Source organism: Hyposmocoma kahamanoa, unplaced genomic scaffold (assembly GCF_003589595.1).
Source record: "Hyposmocoma kahamanoa isolate Upper Pololo Valley unplaced genomic scaffold, ASM358959v1 89, whole genome shotgun sequence".
Taxonomy (NCBI): Eukaryota; Metazoa; Arthropoda; class Insecta; order Lepidoptera; family Cosmopterigidae; genus Hyposmocoma; species Hyposmocoma kahamanoa.
Window position 1 is genome coordinate 2,674,194 of NW_020654520.1, and position 27,078 is coordinate 2,701,271.

At 37.1% G+C, this 27,078-nt stretch overlaps 2 protein-coding genes across 4 annotated transcripts; both read right to left on the reverse strand.

Annotated features, from left to right (window-relative positions):
* Positions 1–118: 118 nt before the first annotated feature.
* Positions 119–9,350, reverse strand: LOC113236153 (carcinine transporter). 3 transcript variants are annotated; one of them, XM_026472156.1, is made up of 8 exons: positions 9,226–9,350; positions 8,836–9,071; positions 8,534–8,729; positions 6,015–6,273; positions 3,513–3,762; positions 2,120–2,505; positions 603–781; positions 119–437 (listed from the first exon to the last, which is right to left on the reverse strand). In XM_026472156.1, the coding sequence occupies exons 2-8, from the start codon at positions 9,036–9,038 to the stop codon at positions 135–137; spliced, it is 1,776 nt and encodes a 591-aa protein (XP_026327941.1). In that variant the 5' UTR covers positions 9,039–9,071; positions 9,226–9,350; the 3' UTR covers positions 119–134. The 3 variants fall into 3 exon arrangements, with proteins under 3 accessions (XP_026327941.1, XP_026327943.1, XP_026327942.1); XM_026472158.1 differs by having other exon boundaries at positions 8,836–9,013; positions 9,226–9,281; XM_026472157.1 differs by having other exon boundaries at positions 8,836–9,165; positions 9,226–9,281.
* A 3,580-nt stretch (positions 9,351–12,930) lies between these two features.
* LOC113236134 lies at positions 12,931–24,736 on the reverse strand. Its single transcript, XM_026472132.1, has 9 exons — positions 24,557–24,736; positions 21,237–21,350; positions 19,886–20,005; positions 19,277–19,425; positions 17,487–17,648; positions 16,525–16,631; positions 15,343–15,454; positions 14,825–14,975; positions 12,931–13,383 (listed from the first exon to the last, which is right to left on the reverse strand). Exons 1-9 carry the CDS (start codon positions 24,716–24,718, stop codon positions 13,186–13,188), a joined length of 1,275 nt encoding a protein of 424 aa, XP_026327917.1. The 5' UTR covers positions 24,719–24,736; the 3' UTR covers positions 12,931–13,185.
* Positions 24,737–27,078: the final 2,342 nt, after the last annotated feature.

Sequence of the window (27,078 nt, forward strand, 5' to 3'; positions counted from 1 at the left end):
ATAAAATAAATGAAAACAATGATCATGGATAGAGATCAATCATTTCAAGATCAATTACATAACAAAGTAAGAAATAAAACACGCAAGTCATCTAAAATATTATTTTAATGTGTCGTGTGTTACTTTACATCGTATTAATTATTTTTCTCTACCGCCGTAGTTACATTTTCTAGCGTTACACTTATCATCTCACAAGAACACCGAGCAATACAAGCGGTACAGTCACGTTCTCTTTCCGTTTCACGCACCTTTGCAGGCTTGATTTCTTTTACTGGCGGATTGCAGCAAAAATCCATATCGAGGCCCATTTTTTCACCATCTTCCAATGTTTGGGGTAAATGTTGATTTAATGTTTCTGGAAGAAGGAGACTGGCTATACCTCCGGCTACTAGTAAGCCTCCCATTATGATCAGAGGTAAGACCATGATGTCAGAGCCCTGAAAAAAAAAACAAGCTAAATACTTACGAATTTCGGAAATACTATGAAATATAATATATAATTTAAAATCTTTCGGATTAGATAGCTCTATATGTATATTAATTAAATACCACTGACTGTAATGATTGTTCACATAAGCGACAATTCTGTGCCCTCGACTTACCAAATAGTTGACAAGCGGTATGAAGATAGGGCCCAGCATTCCAAGAACAGAGCTTAAGCTCATACCCAATCCTCGAACGACAGTTGGGTAAAGTTCTGACGCCATTAAAGGAAGAACGACGAATGATGAAGATATACCCATCTTGCCGACACAGTACAGCGCTAAAGTCACGTTAGTTTCTGGAATAAAGAATTAAATTAAAATTTTAGGTTTCTTTTACTAAGATTTTTTTTCTGTTATCTTGTAGTTATCTAGTCGGTTTATTGAGAGGATCACATTTCCGCCAGCTGGAGATCGTACCAGCTAATGCGAGTAAAAAAAGAACTCGTCAGTCAAACTTACATGTGGAAAGTAACCTCAGTAGTTTTATGATTATTTTCGAACCGAGAATTACATATTTCACCATTTTTGATACTTTTTTGTCACGTCTCGGTGTCGTTGTACTCACTCGAATTCAAGATGGGGACTGATCTCACTGTTGCCTGCAGACAACAGTGACAACAGTGCCATGGGTACCGCTTGAAGGCGCAGATTGCGCATGTATTATTAATTACAAGTATAATATCATTGTAACTCGTAGTAAGAATGCATAGTCAGGTATTTAGTATTTATTTAGTACACTACATGTCGCGACGAGTACCAAATAATTATTTTTGTAACTAATTTGTTTTACATTGACGAGCTGCAATTTATCGAGGCTACTCCACGCATGTTAGTAAGCGTTAATTTTTAAATTAGTTTGTGACACACACTACCAACTACCGATACGTATATTTATTAAAGTTCAGAAGATAATTTTGTCTCTTGATCAATATTTATTTGATATAATAAGGAAAACGAAAAATCACACCATTTATATATATTAAAGAGAAATTGTCATCCACCGCCATTTACATAGTATAAATTACTTCCAGTGGCAGTGTATCGATCAGCGCCATCTAGACAAAAGAGTTAGAGTTAGCTGATTTGTTTTTTAGAGTTAGATCGGCTATGGAGATGAGTAATCAGTCAATGTCACTTTTTTAAACAGTTTTAAAAACTATGCTCCTTAAATATCTAGCTGTGGCCCGTCGTAACTACCACGTAACCAGTAGGTACACATTAATTAACCAGTCTCAAATACACAATTCCCACTTCCCAATGTCATTATCACACTATACTCCTAAATTTACGTTACTAAACTAACACAATATTAAATATCTTTTAAACGCACTAATTGTTTTTCAAACTCTAGGTACCCATCCTCTTCTGGATCCCAAATGAACAGTTGTACTGTCCTGGTTTGGGACGTCAGAGTACCTTTACTCGTAAGTCATATTGTTTCAAATACGATTGACACAGGCCTGTCGTGGTGACAACAGTACTATCCGCTAGCACAGGTTGAATCCTTTTGTGGGGTTTGGCTGTTGTTCGTTTGGTCAACAATCAGTCACTGTTAAAGCACTATTATGTAAGTTTGTTCCCTACTATGTTAATGACTATGAATAAACATTTACTATTTACTATTTTTAACTTACCGTGCTGTACTAAAAAGGTGGTTAAACAAGCGATTCCCCCAACGACCATGCTCATACATAACGTCCAACGACGTCCAAGTCTCTCCATCGACGGCCAAAGGAACAAATATGTCGGCAACTCTACTATCCCAGCTAGAAAGAAGTTTAAAAACTCATCTCCACCAAGTACAGGAGCATAATATGATAATCCCACGTAGACGCTCGTATTCGTGAACCAAATGAATGTGATAATAATTGTCTTCTTTCGCAAATTCGGTGTGCGAAATAAATCTAATATTCCATACTTTCGAGATCTCTCTTTTTCGATGTCTTGCTTGAGTTTGTCGGATTCGTATTTGCGACGGAGATGTACCATGTAGTTAGCTGGGAGAGATTTGCCGTTTATTCTGTGGAAGATTATAACGATGGTTATTATTAAAAGTCGGTACTACCTCAGCTGGAATTCATTTTTTTCCGTACTGAATCGATTCTATTGCACGAGTCGAGTGGCAGGAACACTGGCTTTATTTCAGATTTTTTTTTACAAATGTAATGGAAGCCATTTCAAATGTATATCGTATACTATACATGTGCTATTTAGTTCAGTTGATATTAAATAATCTCAGTACAGAGTACTAAAAAAACCGACCTCAAAAGTAGGTGGAATACTACTCAAAGTATATTGAGAGAAAAACGCCTTGAATTGGAGAAATAGCAAAATCAACCATTAAAGTAATTGCTCCTAAATTAAAGTTAGGCGCTCTTTATAAATATGAATCTTCATGCGTGAACAGCCACCCTTCGAGGTGGATGATTTTCTTCAAAATGAAATGGGACTACTATGGAAGTAACCCCTTTCCAACAAAAAAAGAATCATGAAAATCGGTTCACAAATCGGTATTTCTTTTTTTTTGTTTGTATGTTACGCGATAACTCCGGTGAGTTATCGCGTAACATACAAACAAAAAAAAAGAACATACAGTCGAATTGAGAACCTCCTCCTTTTTTGAAGTCGGTTAAAATATCATTGTTATATGTAAAGTACCTATTCAATACAGCGGTTGACTTGTAAATTATCCAGGTCAGTTTGTGTTTTTTTTTCAATCGTGAAAATTTTTAGGATTCGTTTTCACTCCGTATATTAATCACTAATCAGTGTAGTTATATCCTCAATTTTACTATATATTTTTTTGCAAAGTGATTGATTCAACATTTTCTCTGTTATGCGGAATAAACCAAAGCTATTTGAGGTTGAATCCACTCTCATAGAATCGCATTAGTAGGTATTCTTTAATGTTTTGATTTGATAAGTCACTGTCGGTCACAATATTTAAAGGAATTATACTTATAGTTAAACTTTAAAAAAATAGTTGTTTGATACTTGTGTCATTGTACTAAGTATAAAAAAACCCACCTAGCCATCCTCTTCAAAATGACTTCAGCTTTCTCAAATTGTCCTCTTGCAAGCAACCATCTTGGGCTTTCCGGCATAACCCATAAATAAAGAAAAAAACAGACGAACGGCAATGTCGTGGCGAGAGCGAGTTGTCGCCAGTCTCTTATGAGGTAGACGACTCCAGCTAGTAGGATCAGGCCCATGGAATATGCGATGTTAGATAGGATTGTGCAGAGAGTACGACAACGAGGTCCTACAAGTTCGATAGCTGAAAGGAAACAATGTAATAATTTCAGTACAGAGTTGTTGCCACACTTAGAGGTGGAATATTTCTTTCTTTCTTTTATTTCTTCAAATTTAAATGGGACCACTTCTGCGGACCTTCTTTCCAACAAAAAATTAATCATCAAAATCGGTTAACAAATTTAATATTAACGGAGTTATTGCTTAACATACATAAAAAAACACATGCAGTCGAATTGAGATCTTCCTCTTTTTTTGAAGTCGCTTTAAAATAGACACGTAATACAACGATAACGATGAAAAATAATAATTATTAATTTTAGTTATTATCAATGTTCGGAAAAAGGTATGGATACATGTATAGACGTAGCTACAAGGAGTGACATTAGCGTTGTAAAAACCAACAAATATTAATTTATTACTTTTTTGAATTTTAAACTAATTCTAATGGTGCTGTAGATAACTGACAGCCTTGTTGCCGCTCCTCAATGTGACCGTCAAAACGCGAGGCGCGGTGCGGTATCTTAAGCTCGGGAGGGGCGGAGAGTGACCATTCTTGTTAGTTTTTTATTCTCTGCTTTGGTAAAAGGTCGGTTATCTACTGCATTTTTTTACATGACACTATAAGAATTACTTTAAAATCCAACTTCGAATTTCTAGGCCAGTAGTTTTGTTCTACGATGCAGTAAAACCTTTTCCGGAAATCCCGAATTCGAAAAAGTAATTAATCAATATTTGGTTGTTTTGACAACTGTATGTCACTCCTTTGGCCTATGTTCAGCAGTGGACGTCTTTTGGCTGAAATGATGGTGATGATGATGATGTCGCTCCTTGTAACAGTATATATATATATATATATATATATATATATATATATATATGTGGAACAACTGTTCCCGTCTATTGGTTATTATTTAAGTATAACATATTTAGGAAATGAAACTATTTTTCCGGATTTAAATCGCGTATATTTGTTTTTTCAAACAAACCGTACAGTAATCATCAGGCAGGGGAACTTCAGCATATAACGCAAGTCCTACATGCGAATAAGTTGAAGATTCCACGCCAATACCGCGGACCCCGTGTGAAACCACCAACAGTCGAGCGAAGACCTGCCATCTTACCTTACGTGAGAGGTGTTACAGACAAGATCGGAAGAGTCCTCAGGAGTGCATCTATCAAGACCTATTTCAAGCCCCTGAGGAAGATTTCTCAGTTCCTGAGATCCGTGAAATCTAACATCCCCTTAGCTTGACTGTGAATGTGGTTTCTCTTATATTGGACAAACAAAGCGAAGTATTTGTACCCGCGTCAAAGAACATATAGCTGATGTCAAAAACCGTCGCGTAAACAAGTCTGCAGTCTGCGAGCATGTCATGTTTGCATCAATATTAGACATAACTGGTTGAAGACTGTACCACCTCAGTCAACCGTGACCATGGGACCTGTAAAGAGCCCGAAACGTCGGTTTGTTTGAAAAAACAAATATACGGGATTTAAATCCGGAAAAATAGTTTCATTTTCTATGTGTAACAATCGCGAAAACCTAAGAACTCGATGTAACATATTTATTTCCTCATTTATACTTTCGCCGTCAGTACCATAGGCGTTGGAGTTGCCAGGAGACCCATATCACAAGTTCCTCTTAGTTTGGGTTCCAGTTACTCTAAGTTCATGGAATAATATGTATCACTAGTCACTACCGTTCTGTATTTTGTTTTGTATTGTGGAGATAAATAAAGATATTTATTTATAGGTATATTTTTACAATAATAAACAATACAATAACGCACACACTCAACATAGCGCCGCACTAGGGAAACCCTGTGTCGCGGGTGCAATGGACACACACATAGACAATCATAAATTACACCCAAACTCACGAGAGAAATAAATGTAGGCCATACAAATATTTCTCCCGGCCCGGGAATCGAACCTGTGACGTCTGCGTCGCAGTCCGGCATGGTAACCGTTTGGCCACAGAGGCAGTTATTATATAATTGTAACATAACAAATCAAATCACAATCTGAAGATATTTCAGTTATGGAACTCGCACTCATAATAGGGGATAATCTGGTAATATCTGATAATCTGTTGACCTTACAAGTAAAAAAACCTGATTAGTTTTGCTGTTTGAGAAACACTGTTGATTATTTCAAAAGGGAAAAGGAAAACTTATTTATTTTGGGTTCCTACTACAGGTCAGATTTCAAAAAATAGGTTAAGGTATAGACAGTGCTTATTAAAAAAGTTTTACACAATAAGATTCAACTTACCCAAAACGTAGGGCGTGGCCATAATTGCAGGTACGGTGAACCCGACGCCGACTCTATATATAATCCAGACGATGTAATTTTGGGCGAACGCTGTGGCAACTCCGAAGATACACTCAATGAGCAGATAGATGAAGAAGGCAGGCTTTCGTCCAATAGTATCTTGGAGGTAGCCGAAGATATAGTTGCCTATAATGCCACCTACAGCTAGCAGGACCAGGCCGAGGGTTGGGAGAAAGTCATGGTTGCAGACCAGGTTCCACTGAGAATTATTATTAGTGTTTACTATAAATTCGTGTAAAGTCTGTCTGTAAGTTTTAATGATTATCAATGAACTCGTAGACCTCCTCAGTCGTAATAATCGCATTTATGTTTACGCTTAGTATAGTTTCGGGAACACTGTACGAAATGTTCGGACCATAACTTGAATAGTAAAGTTTCAGTTCCGCAAACCCTGGCTTCTTGTGAAGCTTCTTGAAGCGTGAAACGCACAAAGAACGGGAGCGGGTCGGGTGCATGTCGGGTCGAGAGGACGGCGGGTGTAAAATCCGCGCGTAATTGGCCCGACTTATTATGAGACCCGTTGGCTTAAAAAACGAGCCTAATGATGAAACATTTGATCTTCGACTGAAAGACCTTCTGTCGGATAATGCGTATTATTCCATTGAAGATTATAGGGACATGATCTTGTAATACAATGTTGTATTTGTTAGATTATTATTTATAAATATTATTTTACAGAAAAGCATAAATTACATATTATGTAATTTAATAAACTTAACGCATACAATTATTATTTTGACATAATTATTATTATATTATTTAATAAGTTCCTACATTATTTCACATAACTACATTAACTATGTTAAAATTATATAGTAAAAAATCTTGTACTGGATATTTTTAATTTTTTCAAATATAACATTTATTACTATTTGTAACAATTCTTGTAATACAATATATCGATATCAGAAGTGTCAATTAACGTAAGGGATATTTTATCGAAAATGAGTTACATATATCATTGGATTCGGAAGTTCCCGCTCTATCGATTGGTATTATTAAAATTTAGGAATGACCAGTGGTTTAAAATATAACAAGTTCTTTACATCCTTGCATTCTATTGTAAATGATCCTTTACAATAGAATTACGTATAATTTTGTATTTCTCTTCCTGCTTACACTATGCTCGACGGTTTACACATAAAATATTACTAACGTAAGGCACAACTAAACATCTTTTTTTAATGTAAGGGACATGCTATATTTTAAACCGCTGGGCATTTCTAAATATTTTGTATTATAGCATGAAAGAAGATGAAATTCTAAGAAACTTTGCTCTAGACACAATCAAAATTGGAGCAGACAGAAAAAAGATATAGACAAATTTAAGAAAATAAAATAGTTTTTTGGCTCTCCTGGAAAACCGTGGCTTGTCCCTTGCATTATCGATACTTCTGGTATGGATATGTTGTATATAATAATGTAAAGTTTACAAGATTAAAAAAAAACTGGTATTTACATGGACGACAACTCACCACGAGCGGGCGCGGGATCCAACCAGCTGCGCCCATCTCGCGCCCGCACGAAGTGTGTTGTCGTCCACATAAATACACGGAATTGCGCCCGCCGCGCGACGTGCTCCCGACCCGACACGTGCCCGACCCGCCTCCCTGTCAGTGTGACCTCGGCTCAGCTGCTTATTGTCACCAAGCCAGTTCTACAGTCAACGTCTTTGGAACTAAATGTCAATGTTGTAGTTATTGTTTTTAAATTATCTTATGGAAAGATTTAAGTCTAGATACATGAATAAGATAGGGATTGGGGATAAACCTTACTTCGCTTATCAATAACTCATAAATTCAACAGTTCTGTGTCAGGTAGAGTCATAAGTAAATAGAGAACGACATTCTATAATTGATTCTCTGTTTAGTACAATATCGACGTACACTCATTGACTTACAATTATATGGACGTCGGGTCCGCGCTAAAAAGTGTAAGGCGCTAAAATCGTATACAGAGCGCGACACTCCGCTTTAGTCTTCATTTGTTCTACTGACAGCGCGATACTGCGATGACATTACAATTTAAATTTCGAATAGGTTGACTTGGGACATTTTTTTCGTGCTTTTTGTATTAGACCCGTCGTCCATTTATTTGTAAGTCAATGCGTACACTATTTAAAAACAGCCCACACTATAAAGCCATACAAATCTATAATGAAATACCTGACACTATAAAAGAGGAAATAAGGGATAAATCTTTTTGCCGCCTTTTTAAAAATGTGTTACCAAAGTGCTACTACTCTTTAGGTGAGTTCTTGAATGACGATTGTAAATAATTAACATAATATAATGTAACATCGTAATACAAATCTAGATATATTTGGAATTTTAAATTAAATATGAATAATATTATATACAAAATACATTTACAATTTGGTCAAATGTGAAATAAGACTGTTTAAAAAATCATTCCACGTTGTCAATTCACATAGGTATCTCAATTATGTCATGTCTTACCTCAGAAACGACAGTGTTGGCATAAATATTCTTCTCATAAGTCCACCCATGCCTACAAGGCATAATTTCAGCAGGAACCTCTTTGGTGATAGCCTCCTCTACACTACTGTAGGTTTTAAGTATATCGGTGTAGTTTAATTTAAACATACTGCATTCGGAATGTTGGAGGACGCCATTCTTTAGCTCAAAAGGAATGCTGCAATTTAAGAACGATTGCCCAATTTGTTCAAGTAATTGTTATGGACACCAATGCGGTATACCGCCAAATTATTTCAAACTACCTGTGTACTTGTAGTACTTACCTAAGATTCTTAACAAGTGCGGAATCTGTGATATGGTCAAGTTCGGGCACTCGGCACCAATGGGTGATCTCTGCAGCCATGAAGAGCTGCGCGTATGCGTGGAAACCACACGGTATCACAGCTGGCAGGAGAACGAAGTACACGACTAGTTTTTGGTAGCGCCCAAATGTGCCCACGTCTTCGAGAATTGCGTCAAAATCCATTGTGATAAACGAGTCGAACGTATTTAAAAAATCCTGTCACGGAGAGACAGATGAGAAATTGTATAAACAAGGTGTCCGCTACAGAGCACGTATTCGTGAAAAAGAATTCACTGTCGCGTAAGAGAATCTGAAATATGATATTCATTACTGTGTTGTAGAAAAAAATCAAGATTTAAAAGTAACTTACCTTGATTCTATTTGACACAGGCACAATAAGTCACTCGGTACAAATCATCGGGCAGTTGTAAACGCTATTGTGTGCGCAAGCGACTGGCAGATTGTGCAAACAAATACTTGTCCTGCGCCCGGACCCTAAGCGCTATGGGTTCATTTATAGGACGCTTTTTTACAATCATAAGGATATGAGTCGTGTATAGGGTACACAGAACATGTACCTACCTACACAAGAAACAAAGCATATCCTGACTTCTTATAAAAAGCCACTTGTGAATATATTATGTTAAGTGTTTTTATAAAATGAAAATTATAAAATCCTTAATACAAACTTCATGAAACAAATTGTTTTTAAGTGATATTTTGTAACTTTCCCATTTATTTTTTCTCAGTATATTAACACGTTCATCGCCGTGGTGGGTCAAAATGACCAGCATCTCATCTACCTATTGGGGCCGTGGGGGGTTAAACTGACTGGCACGACACACCAAATTTTTGCGATTATATTATATGACCGGAGCGTCCGTAACGAATTTCTGTTGGCATTTTGAATTTTAGGTTTTTTGATGGCATACCCGCTTTTCTAGACTTACAAGAAAAGATTTTAAGAAATAATTTATTTATTTATTGCATAAGTTAACAAATTTCATGTGAAATAGTAAAATTTACAACCTAGAGATAGCACTGGGCTGCGTCAATCGAAAAATTTCAAACTGAATTTAAATCTCAAGTAATTTCAATACAGAGTATTAAAAAAACCGACTTCAACGTTCATCCTCTAGTTTGCCACGCTTCGGAGTGTGATATATTTTCTTCAAATTTAAATGGGACTGCTTCAAAGGTGGGTACCTCTATCTATGCAACAAAAAACAATCATCAAAATCTGTTCACAAATGCCTGAGTTATCGCGTAACATACATACAAAAGAAAAACATGCGGTTGAATTGAGAACCTTCTCCTTTTCTTGAAGTCGGTTAATGAAAGACGTGTGTCAGTTTTAGGTAAACATCGAATAGTATGTGTATTCACTCTCTGCCCTGCATTGTGTCCGGGGCGCGGCCTAAACGTAATAATTATTGCTTTAGGCCGTATTAGTAATATTTATAGTATTATATTCCGCAGCGTCTTAGATGTCTTAGTGTAAAGTTTGGACTGCGACGTAAGCTGCCGAATTACAGTGATCGCTTGTGCAAATTTGGCATGATCAGTCTTGAGGATCGTAGGCAAGTGTCAGACTTATGTACTTTGCACAAAATTGTTAATTCTGCCATGGATTCTCAGCTGATCGAACACCTGTGTTTTAGGGTACCTACTCGTTCTATGCGTACTCCGCAGTTGTTTGGTGTACCTCTTACAAAAAATAATGTTTCACAGAATGGACCATTGTGCAGGATGTGTCGATCATATAATAGCATATGTTCCCACCATGACATTTTTTTCTGTAGTTTTGAATGCTTCAAAACAACACTGTTAGTATTGGCAATAAATGACTTAAACTTTTAACGTCTGTCTTTTATATTGTAATTTGTGATAATACAAATGTTGTGTACAATTATAATTGGATGTCAGATTTATAATGTTATATATATGTAATAGCTCTAGTATTATTTGTCTGTTGTTGTACCATATAATAAAAAATAAAAAAAATCATTCTTTGTTAAAAATTCTACGAAAAAATTTGTCGATAACTTTTTGTACTTAAATAGGAGTGTCATAAAATTACACATGTACACACGCCAGCACATCAAGCTTCACATTAACGTATCTTGTTCCGTTGCACTGGAGGCGATTTTCGAACAAAAATGTAGTGTAGTCTGATGTGCCGTCGTCCGTACATAATTTATTTTTTCATTTAGTTCAAATTATTGTTATGACTTTCATGTAGTGAAAACACTTTTGACGTTAGTCACACGTGACTTTACTATACGAAGAATACAATTTTTTTAGTAGCAGTACTGCCACCTTACTTATTTCTGCCGCCAAGCAGTAATATGAATCATACTTAGAATAATAACGCATAGAATGATAGTTTCATATCAAACGAACTGTCACAAGTGAGGCAAAAATCAAATTCATGTAGGCTAGTTTTAGTAGTAGGTTAATTTTCGGTTTTAGTGAATATTTATATAAAAATACAAGTTGAAACGCGTTACTTCCTTGCGGAATGTGATGTTAGTATCTATTTCATGTTTGTCTGACGTATTTTTGCACTCATTTACCGCAAATTTCGTCATTTTTAGCTAAAATTCTTGAGCTGTTCGCGGTGCAAGTTGACCTTGAGCTTGAAGTCCCGCCCGCTCGTGTAGGCCCATTGGGAGCGATTTGCCTCACTTAGCGTGTGCGGACTAGGTTTCTATGCGTTATTATTCTAAGTGTTCATATATAAAATGTAAAACCGAAACGTAGTAATCTGCGTTTCGGTTTTGAAGGGTAAGATTTAACAAATTATGTCTCAGGGTGACGGGTGCCTCTGTAGTGGCAGTGCCCTTCAGATCTTTGCGATTTAAAGCTCTTAGTGGCACTGCAACTACTATGCACAGGCGTGTCGCTAACCACCAGGCACACGACTTTGTTTCTCCCGCCACTTGGTGTCATAAAAAAATAGAAATAGTTTAAAAATGCAAAAATGTGATCACCCTATGGACCGTCAGGATGGAGCGCGTGGGCAATTATCCCATCAGTGGACAGCCAATTCGATTAGCACTAATCGCCGGGGAAAGGACGCAGACCAAGGTCAGGAACTGACGAGGGATAGACACTGGTTTGTGTACACTACTTAGTTTATAGAAACATTAATTTTAGATTTAATTATTATGTACGAATACGGACGTGCACGTTACACGTTTAACTACGTGATTGCTCATACATTCTTTATGTAATATACAAAACCGTTGGTATATTTTATTCTTATTATTGTTGACATTAAATTGACAACGATAATTAATTTTGTGACTGATTTGTTATAGTTCAAACTTTTTCTTTCATTTTCCATTTTCCTTGCTATACTCCTTCCGGCTTGAGGTGAAAAGTTGTGTTTCGTTCGGCAGCAGTTGTTTTGCGTCTCGTGCCTTGAAACGCACGCCGATTGTTGCCCAGGGTGCGCCAGACGTCCGGGAAAGGGATGGTATGTCGTGTGGGGAGGCGCGACTTACGACGATTAAAATGTGACGACGACAAAAACATGTAAGAATAAAGAGATAGAGAGATAGAGATAGAGATATATTTATTTGTAAGCATACACGGTAAATACAGTTTACATGTTTAAGATTACACTCATGGTTCAGCGTGTTGCGCCAGTAACTGGCATAGAAATGTTATTAGCAAATATTATACATTGTTCACATTTATTACACATAGTCATAATATCCATATAATTAAAATCATATCGTATTACATTATAAAATTAAATTTTGTTCATTAAATAATATAATTAAAGAAAAATTATGATTTAATAAAAAAGAGAAACGCATGTCAAAGCAATAAATATGTAGAGGGTCGCAGGCTTCAAAACTTAAATGTCAAAAACTCATTTACAATTATAAAAACAAACCTTACCTATTTCTGCCGCCAAGCAGTACCGGTTTTGAAGGGTAAGTGTGCTGGGGAAATTACAGGCACACAGGACTTGTCAATTTATGTCACAGGGTGACGGGCGCAGTGGCAATGCTCTTCAGATTTTTGTGATTTAAAACTCTGAGTGGCACTGCAACTGTTCAGGACAGGCGTGTAGCTTACCATCAGGCGCACGACTTGTTCGTCCCGTCATTTGATGTTGTAAAAAATAAAAAAAAAAACATTTAGAATCGAAAATTAAACAAAAGAATAACAAAATTACTACACATACTTTGAGTTTATAAACGTGTTTTATAATTATGTAATAAAAAGACGTTTGACCCTTTCTCGAGTAAACTTGAAACTCGAATTTCGATGTTATTCTGGAAGTTTCTGGTCGACCGATAATATAAATAGTCTTCTATGTATGACACATCCTCTTATACCACTCCGGGTCATTCACAGCGACGGATTCCGGTCGGCCATCTGTATACCGGTAGTGGAACTCGGAGACTCCCCGGCCTGGTATTCCGTTCACAATAAATTTGCAGAACCTCTCCACCATGCGAGCCTCCCAGTCCTTCGAGACGTAGTGGATTGCTTCGTATTCCACGAAAACCTTTGGGAGGGCAAAAAAGTACATATTTATTATTTGTATATCTGATAAATATGGTTTGAAAAGGACCATCACCATAATAACATCCCTATTGAGCAGCAGCCGTCTTTCGTAATTTGTTTTTCACAGTGCTTTACTAGGGCTTTCATACCGGAAATGTCGGTTATATATATATATCGATATTTTCAGATTTGAGATTTTTGAGTCTCAAGTCACTTAGTTCATTCAACACTAGTGAAAACTCTATTCCTGTTTTTATTAAGAGTTTGAAGCTGTTGGTTTACCATGAATAAGTAAATAAATTAGAAAATTTACTAAACTAACAGTCATTTTTTATTCTGGTTACATGGACATGCCAACACTGTAGATTTATGTTTCGTATAATCTGTGGATATTGACGAACTATAGTACCTAATAAAATCATGTCCTCTCTGTGTATGTAGTTTCAACATTAAATATCTTTTGTTTGTTACGTGCCCACTATAAAAATGAAATGAAAAAATCTCATAAATAATTTAAGGTAATAAACAACTCGATAAATATGTAATGTTTGTGACTACCTAAATCACGCCTATCTTTTAATTGTGGCAACCTACTTTGGAAATAGTGTCGAAAGTCTAGTTTATCTCGGAATTTTCGAGACCGCATCTAGTATCGTTTTTTTTAGGGACGTGGAAAAGCAGCGAGACTTAAACCTCGATTCTGCACATTTGTGCGCGCAAAATTAAACAAAAAAATTTTGATCTTTCAATTTAATAACAATCATCTCAGTTCACAGATCGAAAATCATAATTTCGGATTCGTCACAACCTGTAGTGTTGTATTTTTTATACTAGTTTCCAATTTCACGCATATCGGCTGAGGAATAGAGTAATTTCATTCGTAGATTGCGCAAATTGTCGATGATAGAAAAATACCTCCATTATACAGGGAAATTAAAGAACAATTGTCACGTTTAGCATGGTGGTAACGAAACCGCAATCTGATACTTAATCTGCAATTTCTATACGATTGAAGACGCAACTGTCCATCTCACGGTTTTTTTAGCCGCTTTATACGGTATGAACTGCAAAATAGTAATAAAGCATAGTTTCCCAAAATAGTCCCTTCCACCCCCTACGTGGGCGCTGAAGAGTCCTAGGGACTTCAGAAGCGATTTAGGGGGGGTTGATGCTGTCCAGGAGGTGCTACCGTATTTGAAAAAAAAAACCTGTATTGTCTTTATTATAAACTACACTACATTATTATATATACATATATACTATATAATTTTTTTCCTTGTGATTTTTTTGTGTTAAGTTAATATAAAAAATATGTGTTTTCAATATTTTTTTTGTGGTGGTGGGCGCTAAAATTTTTTTATCTTGCCTAAGTGGGCGTTGAACTGAAAAGTTTGGGAACCTATGTTCTAAAGTCATAATGACTGCACAACAGTGTCCAGTACCTGAACTGTGTAAACTTCATCTTCTGCTTTGAAGTTGAAGGCATAGTCTTTGGGTGCTACACCGCCTTCACCGTGCTGGTACAGCTTCATGTCGACCCACTTGATCGGCAGTATGGTTCCGTTGGGCAGAGCAATCTCACCGACTTCGAAGCTTGAATGTGCAAAGATGATTAAAACATCATCAAGAGATGGGAGCTCATTAAAATTTTATCAGCAATCGAGAAAGCAAAAATATATTCGCCTAACCCATAAAATACCCATGAAAAAGTCAAGGAAAACAATTCTACAATTCTGCTTGCTGCCGGAAATTAGGGAAATTTGAACTCTCTTATTTTCCCAATTCCCCACACGTAGAAATACTCAAACCCCCAAATGAGTTGTTTTACAGCTCCATTCCCCACAAAATTCCCAACCAAGTTCGTAATTCCCGAGACATTTTATTAAATAACCTAAAATCGCCCTTTCCTATTTCTTTGGTCGCCACACGACTCCTGAATAACACAAGAGATAGTACTTACACAGAAGCGGTGCAAGGCTGGCAGATGACGCCCACACTAATACTAGTGCCGTTCTGCAGAAAGATGTGATGAAAAGCATATCGGTGCATCAGACTCCAGTCACGAATGTTGCCTGAACACATGGAAAGTTATCAAGGTATGTAATTATATAATGTACAAGCTTCTATTATAATAACATTCCGGATATAGAGAACGTAGGGCGCTGGCAGTGCGGGGCAACATGTTGGCCCGTAGGTTTGCTAGGTGTACTAGTAACGTTAAGGTATCGCTATTTAAAGCTTACTGCCAAACCTTTTGCATCTGCAGCCTATGGGTTAACTACAACCAGAAAGCTCTTAGCTCCCTACTAGTTTTATATAATAATATATTCAGGATGTTGCGGCTGCCCCGATTCTGCAGCAACTCGGGAATGTTCGCGTATGCACAAATAGATGGGTTCGCTGCCATCATACGAAAAAGAGTGGCCTCCTTGATGCGCAGAATCCGTGGCAGCGGCTGCGGCCTCCTGAGTATCATTGCTCGCGTCGCGACCCATGTTCGCGCCACTACAGGCGTAGGCCTGAGGTTTAGTGTTGGGAAGGACATGAAATTAAAATGAGTTTCAAAGAGTACCTCATTTAAAAAAATAAGGCGATACAATGTCCTACTTCAAATGAGGTGACCAACGGCAATGACTGAACAGACAGGGAATATTAAGCACATTTTCATAATTTGATGGTATCAATGTATTGGGTAACTTAAGTGTTATGATATAGTATAAATAAATGCTAATTATATTTAGTACTATGGTAGTATGATCATACGATGTAAAATCAGCTAAAAAGAGTAGTGCAGGACGAGTTATTGTTACATTTGTTGAATTCGAAGCAGTGTGACATGAGTGAGGCTGTGACATGAGGTGTTGTGACAAACTAACCAAGCGAGTGGTACAAAAGAGTTGCCTAGAGTATGAGTAACTCAACACTACTGAGGTTGCGCAGATTTGCCAGTGGCGCAAACACGCCAATCACAGGCGAAAAATGTTCAGTGCAACATTATGAACATGACTTATGTTCAGGTTGTTCGGTTAGTTAGGTAGTGTGGTAATTCAACAGAAGTACAGGCCTGGGTACGGTAAAGTGAAGATATATATCCCGAATTGAATGGAATTGAAAGTACAAAAAATGCATTGTATAGCTTTACCATAGCTATGGTCTCGGAATGAAGGTAGAGTGTACTCATAGGATTCTTCACCGATCTTGAATTTGCAATTCAGTACGCCGAATTGTTCGTAATGTGATTGATGTGCCCTGAAAATAAATGTTGGTTAAATTATGCAAATTGGGGATGTTAAAGGCGTACATGAAATATTGAACCTATGTCTCCTAGGACTTTCCCTGCCTAGGTAGTGGACTTCCTACCTTACCTACTCACGCACTGTTCGTATTTTCATATTTTAGTAATGGTTTAAATATTTTTAATATTAGTACAGCTCCTTGAGAAAGTATTTGTCCAGGGAAGTTCTGCCAACGTAGATTAACCTTAGAACTAAGTCCAGCCTCATGGTACCACGATGTTCTTTAACTAAGGTAAACAATTCTTTTACGGGGAACTGTATACGTTTTTACAATAAGGTTCCGGGGCGTATATTAAGATTATCATTTTCTAAATTTAAAACTTACATTATAAGTATTTTAATTGAAAATTCATATTAAAAAATTGAAGAGTAGTGTTAGATAAAGATGTATGGAAAGACAATATGAGTCTAAGTTCCACACAATTATGATTCAAAGTGCATTAATCCATAGCATTTAAGTTTATTTGAAAAGAGCAATACCTAGAGCTTTTTGTTCGTTCTTCTCTGGGAGGTCAGCGCAGTGAACGAGCAGAAGCTTAAAAAATTACGTTTTCACGTGTAAAAATTTTACGGATTATTGGACTTTGATTTTGACTTTGACCATACCCATTGCTGCCTCCAGGCAGCAATGTGAGCATTAATTACTGTGTTTCGGTTTTGAATGGGTACCTATACAGGTGCTAGGGAAACTACGGGTGAGGCTTTGTGTTGAACTTTATGTTTTTGAGTGATGATGGGTCTTTGTGATTTGATGAGCTCTGAGTTGCACTGTTATGTTAAATAATATTGTCTGTGTTTGTTGTCTTACGTTTTTAGGGCCTTAAAGTACTGCTTGGTCCATTTCTCTCTAGCGATGGATCTGATAACTGCCGGCGCATGCAAGTCGCAGTCGAAGTCGAAGTAAGACGTCGTCGCACACCACTCGCCCTTGAAGTCAACGTCCACCAGTTTGTCTGGTTCGTTTTGGAATCTGAGTATTTGTAATGTTTTTTTAATCATGGTTTTTTAATTATGTTGATTGAATGACAGGTTGTTTCACCATGGTATTCAATTATTTTTTATGAAATTACTCCACTAGTTTGTTATACTTATTAATACAAATATAGAACACTGAAGAAAAAATCCTTCGATACGTCAAATCCGATCCAAATTCAAAAGCACGTAGAAAAAATCGTAAGGTCCGCTGGTTCGTTCCGTGGCTTAGTTGGCATAGCGTCTGCCACGGTTGTTAGAAAACGTCGAATCGAATTCGATCAAAGGATTTTTTTCTAACTGTTTGATCTTTTTATTAATAATTCATTATCATTATCCACAGCCTGATTTCACCCACTGCTGGGAATACGCCTTCCGAGTGTATGCCAACCACCATGGTCCTGTGCCGCATCTAATGATAAATATCATGTTTTTTTACTGACATGATATTTATACACTTTTTGTGAAAATACTCCACTAGTTTGTTGTTATTATTATTAATCGAGCAACCACAAAGAAACCAGCGACCTCGCCATACCGGTACTATCGCTCTCCCGACTGAGCTACGGTACGAGTCTGTAAACCTTACCAATCTCTCCATGTTTTGTTACAGATCTTTTTTGTTTTTGGTTTCAGACCTGTGAGAAATCGATGTATTGGTCTATCAGAGTATTAGTTATTCAAATGTTGTTAGAAATAATAAGCATCCATAATCAATGCTTTACATGGTAATATAAGAGCCAATGCACATGGCGTATTTTATACGCACCGTAAACTGGCGTCATCTGCGATACATCGCTCATATTTATAAGAGATACTTTTAATTTTACTTTTGTTTGTTAATTTTTTAAATGAAGTAACTATATGAAATTCTATATAAGCTTCTTGCTTGCGTCGCGATTATAGCGCGCGTTTGAATCGATTCACTTTAGCGCAGATGACGCTCATATACGCGCATACACGCGCAGATGGCACGCGTTTAAAATACGCCGTGTGCTCTAATATGTTTTATCGCAGTCAAGAAATTATAATACGATCTTAAAATTTATAAGTAAAAAAGTTTACAAATGCAAAATTTCATCGAGTGCCGTGCCAGAAGCGCTGAGTACGGCATCGTGCTCAGAAGGCTGGCCACATGTCCCCTTGGCATTGCTAAACTTATTCTTTGGCACCTACAATACGACATACATACACTTGAAAAACACAACCCTCCCGCAGCCGGGTAAAAAGGGATTCGGCCATCTCATATATCTACATACTATCTGTGATAGTCTAATTTATTTCCTAAAATATCCGATTTCGAACTACATTTTTCACGAAGAATTTAGGTTCCGTTTTGTTCTGTAATTAATGTTAGATCAAACGGCATTCGACCTCAAGTAGGGAACTCGTTCTGACTACCTATTTTAACCCTTTGGAGTCGAATCTCTTGAACCGTGGTGCAGCTACCTCGCTCAACGTATTAGCATAGCAATACAAAAGAGGAACGCTGCTAGCATCTTGGGCACCTTGCCGCGTGGACCCAATATTATTCATATAATTTAATTCTAGTTTTAGGTTTTTGTATTTAAATTTTTATTGTACCAATGTATTTTAACTTATTGTGAAAGAATTTTATATGACTACCTCATCTGTCCTTGGTAAGCAATGGTCCATTTTTTCATGGGTTCAACCGGCGTGATCTTCAGACCCTCAGCGCCGAAGTCAAACACGTCAGCGCCGAATATCACTGTGTCTGGCAATTTCTTGCTGAGGAGCAATCCTTTGCCTGGTAACTGGTCAAATTTCACAGTTGCACGTTATCATAACAGATATCAAGCCATGTAATTTTAAAAATAGATATTTTAAAGATAGATAGATAGATACACTTTATTGCTCGCATACAAGAACTAGAACAGTACAAGAACAACTTAAAACAAATGTGGGCAAAAGCGGTCTTATCGCTATTAGCGATCTCTTCCAGACAACCTTTGAGGTAGAGGAAAGCTCGGATTAGCTCTAGTGGGCGAAATGTGCCAATTTACAAATAAAAATGAATTATATATAACTACCGTTATAATTTATCAAATACTTAATAAATAAATAAGGATACATTATACCTACATGAATATATGTATAAATAAATATATCTAAATAAAGTTATGGACAGTCGTGTCGCTTACCACCAGGGGCACGACTTGTCCGTCACCTCATATCATAATCAAACGAAAAAGAATATTATAAAGTAAATCTTACCCCGATATAAAACAGAGCGTTGCACATGCCCATGGGGCGTCTCTCACAGCCGGCGACGACGTAAATGCCCTTATCGTTGTCATTTTTCGTGGCTGATATGAAGAAGACTGCATCAAAAGCCTAGAACACATTGATTGATTACTCCATACATAAGTTAATATCAGTTTACATGTACATATTATGTAGATGAAGTGGGTTAGGCGGAGTTGAGGTGCTAGGTCAGGACACCTTGGCGTCGTTGTGGTGAATCTAAGGTATCCTACGGCCCTCACAATACCTGGTCAAGAGGTGAACCGAGGGGGTTTTAGAAGGTATTCCCCCACTGGTGGGGGGTTCTCATGTAACCCCTGAATCTCCCCGGGTTCAAGGGTGTATTCATCACACTTCTGTAGCAGGGTTGTGGCTGGTGCAGGTTTTTTACGCATCAAGGGATGTGGAAGCGGATGCTGATTTTTTTAGTTTAACATCAGCAATGCTGACGTGAATGCTGGCTTCGTGAATCTTTATTTTCTAGAGATTTTTTTCTAGAGATTTAGTGACATTTGTTATAAAAAAATGAACCTCCTTTAAATTTTTCCGGATATTTTTTCCAATATATTTCCATATTTCACGTTGACACCTATACTGAACGAAAACAATAGAGCTTTAAAAAGGTTTTTTTTGGCTGTTGTAAAATCATTTTAAATCTTCGTTTTTCTACAGTTTAATAATTTACGCTAAATAAAACTTCGAAACACATTTCTAAACGTAGAACATAATACGAGCCTTCGAAATGAATTTTTTCCAATTTTTCGTGAATTTTTTCGGAAAATTACCTAACAGCAATAACGTGTAACTATAGGCAACCTGATACTCGTATGAATACATAGAGGCGTCATAAAACGTGTCATTTACAGCCATTGACTTACAATTATATGGACGTCGGGTCCGCGCTAAAAAGTGTCCGCACTTGTAAGGCGCTAAAATCGTATACAGAGCGCCAAACTCCGCTTTAGTCTTCATTTGTTCTACTGACAGCGCGATACTGCGATGACATTACAATTTAAATTTCGAATAGGTTGACTTGGGACATTTTTTTCGTGGTTTTTGTATTAGACCCGTCGTCCATTTATTTGTAAGTCAATGTTTACAGCAGTAAACATTTTAACTTGTATTCAAAAAGTCAGCGGTTCCGAGATCGCGTATTGGATTAAACATCACAATGACATTGTAAAAATACTACACCATAATTTATTCAAATATGTTAGGAATTAATAATGCATTTTATAATTCTACAGTTCCACGAGATGTAATTAAACATTACATTGCTATTTGCTTGTACCCTAAGTTTATGACATATATCTTGAGTCACCTTGGCGTGGTCGCTAAGCAGGTGTGGCCTGTCCATCAGGGCGGGGTCAGCGACGGCCTTCACTCCATGGCCGGCTCGTCCATTGCGTTCTGCGACGCGGTTCTTGTTGAAGTACTGAAAAAATTAGTTTATTAGTTAACTAAATTAATTTTTCAAAAATCTACCCAGGTTGCTGCAAGAGGCCATTGAAATTAAAAAACATCCTAATTTCAACAGGGAAGATGGTTTCTCCGTACCACCAGTTTGGGATCCTGTATTTCCTCTGATGAAAAATCCCAAACAGACGTAAGACTGCAGTAAAATTAATATGTTTTAATTTATTCTAATTTCTATTATTAATAAATTGAACTTAATAAAAATTCGTTCAATAAAATACTTTGTAAGACTTAATATAGCGTAAATTGGAATGTTTTTTTTTGTAAAATTAAAAATAAGGCATTTAATTAATAACTATTGTAACTATAGTGAAAAAAATAAGGTGGTTTGCATTAATATTAGACATAACTGGTTGAAGACTGTACCACCTCAGTCAACCGAGAGCACGGGACCTGTAAAGGGCCCGAAACGTCGGTTTGTTTGAAAAAACAAACATACGCGATTTAAATCCGGAAAAATTTTCAAAATTTAACAGTACGTTTGTCTGTAGTACTTAAAGAGAAATATCTCCGTATATAAATTATGTGCAAGGTTCGATATTTTATTCTTAAACAATTCGTTTTAGACTTTTATTTTATTGGCCTGTTTTCGGGATTTTATATTATCGGGTAAAGTACATCCTATCATGTAACAAATTAGCACATTCTTTAGACAATATCCTTAGGTGTATCATATATTTTTTGTAAGGTCGTTATTGAATAGTAAATACTTAAATCACTTGATCTAGTAAGACAGTTTTTCCTGCTTCTCCGTCGGCGGCTCGCCTTAACAAGTGTTATAAAATTTCACACATACATAATTATTTTGTTCCATGTTAACATGTTTTCGTTCATCGTTAAAAGTAATGATAAATAATAATATTATGTAACAAAAGTATAACACATGTGGTATTTAATTTCTTATCTCTAATCTGTTTTTAATATCTACTCGTTAATGAGAAACGAGTAAATAATAAGTATCATTGTTATTTACTAAGGTAAATCCGTTTCTATGTCCGCTGCAGATACTGTTAAAAATTAATTGCATACCTATATTTATACATTACTAATCTTTATGTTTTTGCAGCCACGTGCGTCATTGACAAATAACTATGCGATAACACGGTAAATAAGAAAGTGATACAAAAAAACAGAGAAGGTATTTTCGACGTTTAAAGCCGTCAGAACTTGTTGTTTCTTTATTTGAACCGGGTAGAACCATAAAAATATGTATAAAACTCATTGACTTACAATTATATGGACGTCGGGTCCGCGCTAAAAAGTGTCCGAACTTATAGGGCGTTAAAATCGTATACAGAGCGTCATTCACGCTTTAGTCTTCGTTTGTTCGACTGACAGCGAAGCAAGCAAAATTAGATAGTACTGCGATGACATTACAATTTAAATTCAACGTTTTAGCTTTTTCATATTCCTTTACATGTCACTACGTTTAAATAGGTTGACTTGGGACATTTTGTTCCTGGTTTTTGTATTAGACCCGTCGTCCATTTATTTGTAAGTCAATGATAAAACTAAATAAAGGTAACTTCTAACGAGAAATCAGGTAAGTTCCGTGGCTTAACTGGCATTGCGTATGGCACGGTTTGTTGGAAGATATTGGTTCGAATTTTGCCGGATCGAAGGAATTTTTATAAGTGTTCGATCTTTGCATTAATAATTATAACAAACGGTGGTGGAGTCATCATGGTCATGTCAGCCGGAAGACGTCCACTGCTGAACATAGGCCTCCCCCAAAGATTTCCAGACCAGCCGATCGGACGCGACGTGCATCCATCGGTTTCCCGCCGCCCTTACCAGGTCATCCGTCCACCTAGTAGCGGGCCGTCCCACTGAACGCCTTCCGGTTCGTGGTCTCCATTCAAGAACCTTTCTGCCCCAACGGCCGTCAGTTCTACGAGCTATGTGCCCTGCCCACTGTCACTTCAACTTGCTAATCCTTTGGGCTATGTCGGTGACTTTCGTTCTTCTACGGGTCTCCTCATTTCCGATTCGATCACGTAGAGAAATACCGAGCGGGAGTGGTAGAGCAATTTCACAAAAATATTTGAATATCATGATGTTCAAACACCGTGACATTTAATAAACTTTCACATTACAATCAGTAGGGCTGGCACGATAGTGCGCGACTAGCGAGGGAGCGACATAAAGTGCGAGATACTTCTATTCTCGCATATAGACCTCGCTCTCGCGCGATTCGCGCCTTATCGTGCTAACTGTACAGGTAAGAGTTAACCAACAAGACGTCTGTGGTAAGTGACACGCCTATCCATAACAGTTGCAGTGTCGCTCAGAGCTTTAAATCGCAAAGATCTCAGTCACCCTGCGACATAAGTTCACAAGTCCTGTGTGTCTGTGATTACTCATATTACTGCGTGGCGGCAGAAAAGGTGAGGCACTACTTTCCTTGTCTTCCCTGGACGAGCTCTTTCACAATGAGCTCTTCTGTTACTAATACAATATAAAAATCACTGTCGGACCTGTTAAATTGTTGATATTGACATTCGGGAAATTAAAAACAAAACAAACTAATAAATGTGTTTACATTTATTTAATTCATTTAGTCAGGTTCGTGAAACAATTTATCTAGATATTCCCCTTTCCAATAGTTTCCTTATAATGGTTTAATTTTATTTCAAAGTCCAAACGCACTAGCGTTATGGGCGCCTCTAGATGGCGTTAATTATATTTTAATTTGGGGTAATTTGTATAGTAATACTTTGTACAATAATAACTCAAATGAAAAACTGTGTTTCCTTAATTGAGTTCGAAAATTGTCTAAGCTCTTATCCGCAGATTGAACAAGAAACTGAGAAATTGACTACTTTGTAAATTCATTTGTGTTATTTATCAAATGTATTATAATATTATATGAGTTCCTTGATTATTCAAACCATAGTTATTGTTTTTCTATTGAACAAAATCCCGATGTAGCCATTAATTTTGGTTTTAACTTCTTGTTTCATTTTATACTGGTAATCATTTTATCTACAAAGTTTGATTTTAATTGTATATCTAGATTATGATAATTTCTTTACCTGTAATTGAGCTTGCTTAATTTGTGTAAAAAAAAATCTATATCTTTCTATCTCTCTTTCTCTCTCTCTCTTGTTATGATTCGGTTTTGAGGTATCACCGTAACAGCAAAATAATAATAAGAAAACTTACCTTTCTAAAGTAATACAAAGCACCGAAAGCAATATATTTTAGGTAATACCATTTTCCAGGCACCGCGTACACGCCTAGAATTTTAGGCGGATCTTGTATTTTCACTACATAAGCAATTGCAAATAATATAAATCCTAAGACTATACTTAGGCACCAAGTCATCGTGGCAACTAGTGGGGACAGACTGGTGATAAATAAAGTGATAAGAATTCATTAAAACCGTGATAAGAAATTGATTAAATATAAACACGTTAATGGTTGTCGTAACCAAAAAGATAAAGGAGGGAATAAAATCAGGGTATCAGAAAAATGTACGTGACATTTAAATTTGCCGTATTTCAGTCTTAAAGGAGTCACTACACTTATTGATGAGGAATCGGTTTGATCTGAAAAAAAAAAAAGACTTTCTGTATTTCGCATCGCCCCGACACGAAAGGGTGGGTACAGATTTGGCGAATGTGCTGCAAATGCACCTGTTTCGAAAGGCTCGCGAGCTGTATACGAGCATTATCTTGTACGATCCGCTCGCGTGCCGTTCGCGCGCCGCCGCTTGCGCGCCACATATATTTTCATGTATTTAATAGCACGTATGCAGCACGCGGACAGCGCGCGCGCAGCGCACATGCAGCGCGTTCGTGGTGTATTCGCCAGATCTATTGGCACCCAATGTCGTTTTCGGTCTTATTTTCTGGCAGATTGAATTCATAAGGATGGCTTCCAATTGATAATCAGAAAGTAACTAGTCTTCTTGATGCTGCGGGTGCGCACCAGCACCAACAGCCTCCTGGTCATAATAGAGGACATAGTTCATGGTCCGCTTAATGATCTGTGAATGAAATGAATAAGGACTATATTCAGCAGTGGGTGTAGTCAGGCTGTATATGATGATGACGACGAATTCACCCTCTAATTGGGGTGCCAAATAAATACAATGTAATGCACGAGGGCATTTGGTAAATCCATAACTTTGAGGATCTCGACCAGATTGAAGATCTTGACCAACCCATCAAAAAAACATTTTTTTGTCAAAGTTAAAAAATACGCCTTTGTTTCAACTATCACTTCGTCATTTGATGTGAATCACTATTTTCTACGCAAGTGATTGTTCATCCCACAGAACAATCTTCCGTGGTTCATCTACACGCTCGACATTTTTATACGCCATCGTATTATATATTTTTAACAGCCTCCGTGGCCGAACGGTTACCATGCTGGTCTGCCACGCAGAGGTCCCGGGTGCGATTCCCGGGCCGGAAGAAATATTTGTATGGCCTACATTTATTTCTCTCGTGAGTTTGGGTGTCATTTGTGGTTGTCTACCTATGTGTGTGTACATGGCACCCACGATACAGGGTTTCCCTAGTGCGGGGCTATGAGAGCGTGAGTTATTTGTTATGTGTTATTTATATTTTCTGAATTTTTATTCATTACACAATGAGTTATAAAATATACAGGTAAGGTACAATAAAACCGTAAATCCTAGAAACTAAAACCAGGATTAAATTATATGAATAAAATTGGGTCCTCGCAGTAAGGCAAGTTGCTGGCAGCGTTCCCCCTTTGTATGGATATGCAACTGCGTTGGGCAAAGTAGCTGCCGGTCCTTGGGTTTCCCAGACAGTCCATTAATTTTTTGGATAAAATTTTGTTATTTGTTTTTGTTTTTTTGTGTGTGTAAGGGTTTTGACTTCAAAGGCTGCAAATAGGTGGTCACATTTATATTTTATTATTTTCTTTCTTTTATTACATTAATTTAATATGTAAGTATTAGTTAATATCACATTATGTTTTACTATTTTTTCAAAAGCCATGTTTTATCTTAAGTCATGCACCACAGAAACGTCCCATCCCTGCAGCGCAAGGTGCCTGCAAATACCTCCATTGATATGTACCTTGGTTGTTTTGGTTAACTCTATATATACTCTCACTTGTGCGGTGTAGGAACGATACGCGTGCATAACTAGATTGAAGGCCAAAGCAAAATAGAAGACTTTCGTGGTTATTCACTAAATGATTATCACTACCAGTGTCGGCTGTACCTAAGGAGGCAAGGTGTGCCGCGCACATGGGCGCAGCGCCTTGGGGAACGACCAACGTCGCTCGCGACGAGGTTTATGTAATATTATCATTTTGAAAGACATAAAATGTGTGTGTGGCAGCACTAGCTTCGCCTTTCTTTTCCCTTCAAACTGTGCCAGGCTAAGTGCTATATTTACAAAAATAAATAATTAATACAGTTAAAACTTATCGTTTTCATATTTAAATATAAATTATATACATAGTAACTTTTACAACCACGTGTTCTGACTCTAGGAATAAATATTTTAGCCAAGCCACCGCAAAGCGGTAAACTAAAAACGATTGACTAAGCGATAAATGAAATTGCTATCTGTCACGTTTCTCAGTCGTTTGAAGACAAGAAAAACTTTTTAATTTTCCATTATTTTCTTTTGATACGATCATAAAAATCTAAGCTGTTGTCCACAGTTACAACGAGATATTGAATATTGTAATTCTTAAAC

Coding starts and splice junctions, on each gene's coding strand:
- LOC113236153 (XM_026472156.1), bottom strand. CDS start 9,038: ATGGATTTTGACGCAATTCTCGAAGACGTGGGCACATTTGGGCGCTAC. Junction 8,730..8,835: donor GCACTTGTTAAGAATCTTAG/GTAAGTACTACA, acceptor CTTAAATTGCAG/CATTCCTTTTGAGCTAAAGA. Junction 3,763..6,014: donor GGCCACGCCCTACGTTTTGG/GTAAGTTGAATC, acceptor GTTTCCTTTCAG/CTATCGAACTTGTAGGACCT.
- LOC113236134 (XM_026472132.1), bottom strand. CDS start 24,718: ATGACTTGGTGCCTAAGTATAGTCTTAGGATTTATATTATTTGCAATT. Junction 15,455..16,524: donor ATTCCGAGACCATAGCTATG/GTAAAGCTATAC, acceptor CCATGTGTTCAG/GCAACATTCGTGACTGGAGT. Junction 14,976..15,342: donor CAGCCTTGCACCGCTTCTGT/GTAAGTACTATC, acceptor TGCACATTCAAG/CTTCGAAGTCGGTGAGATTG.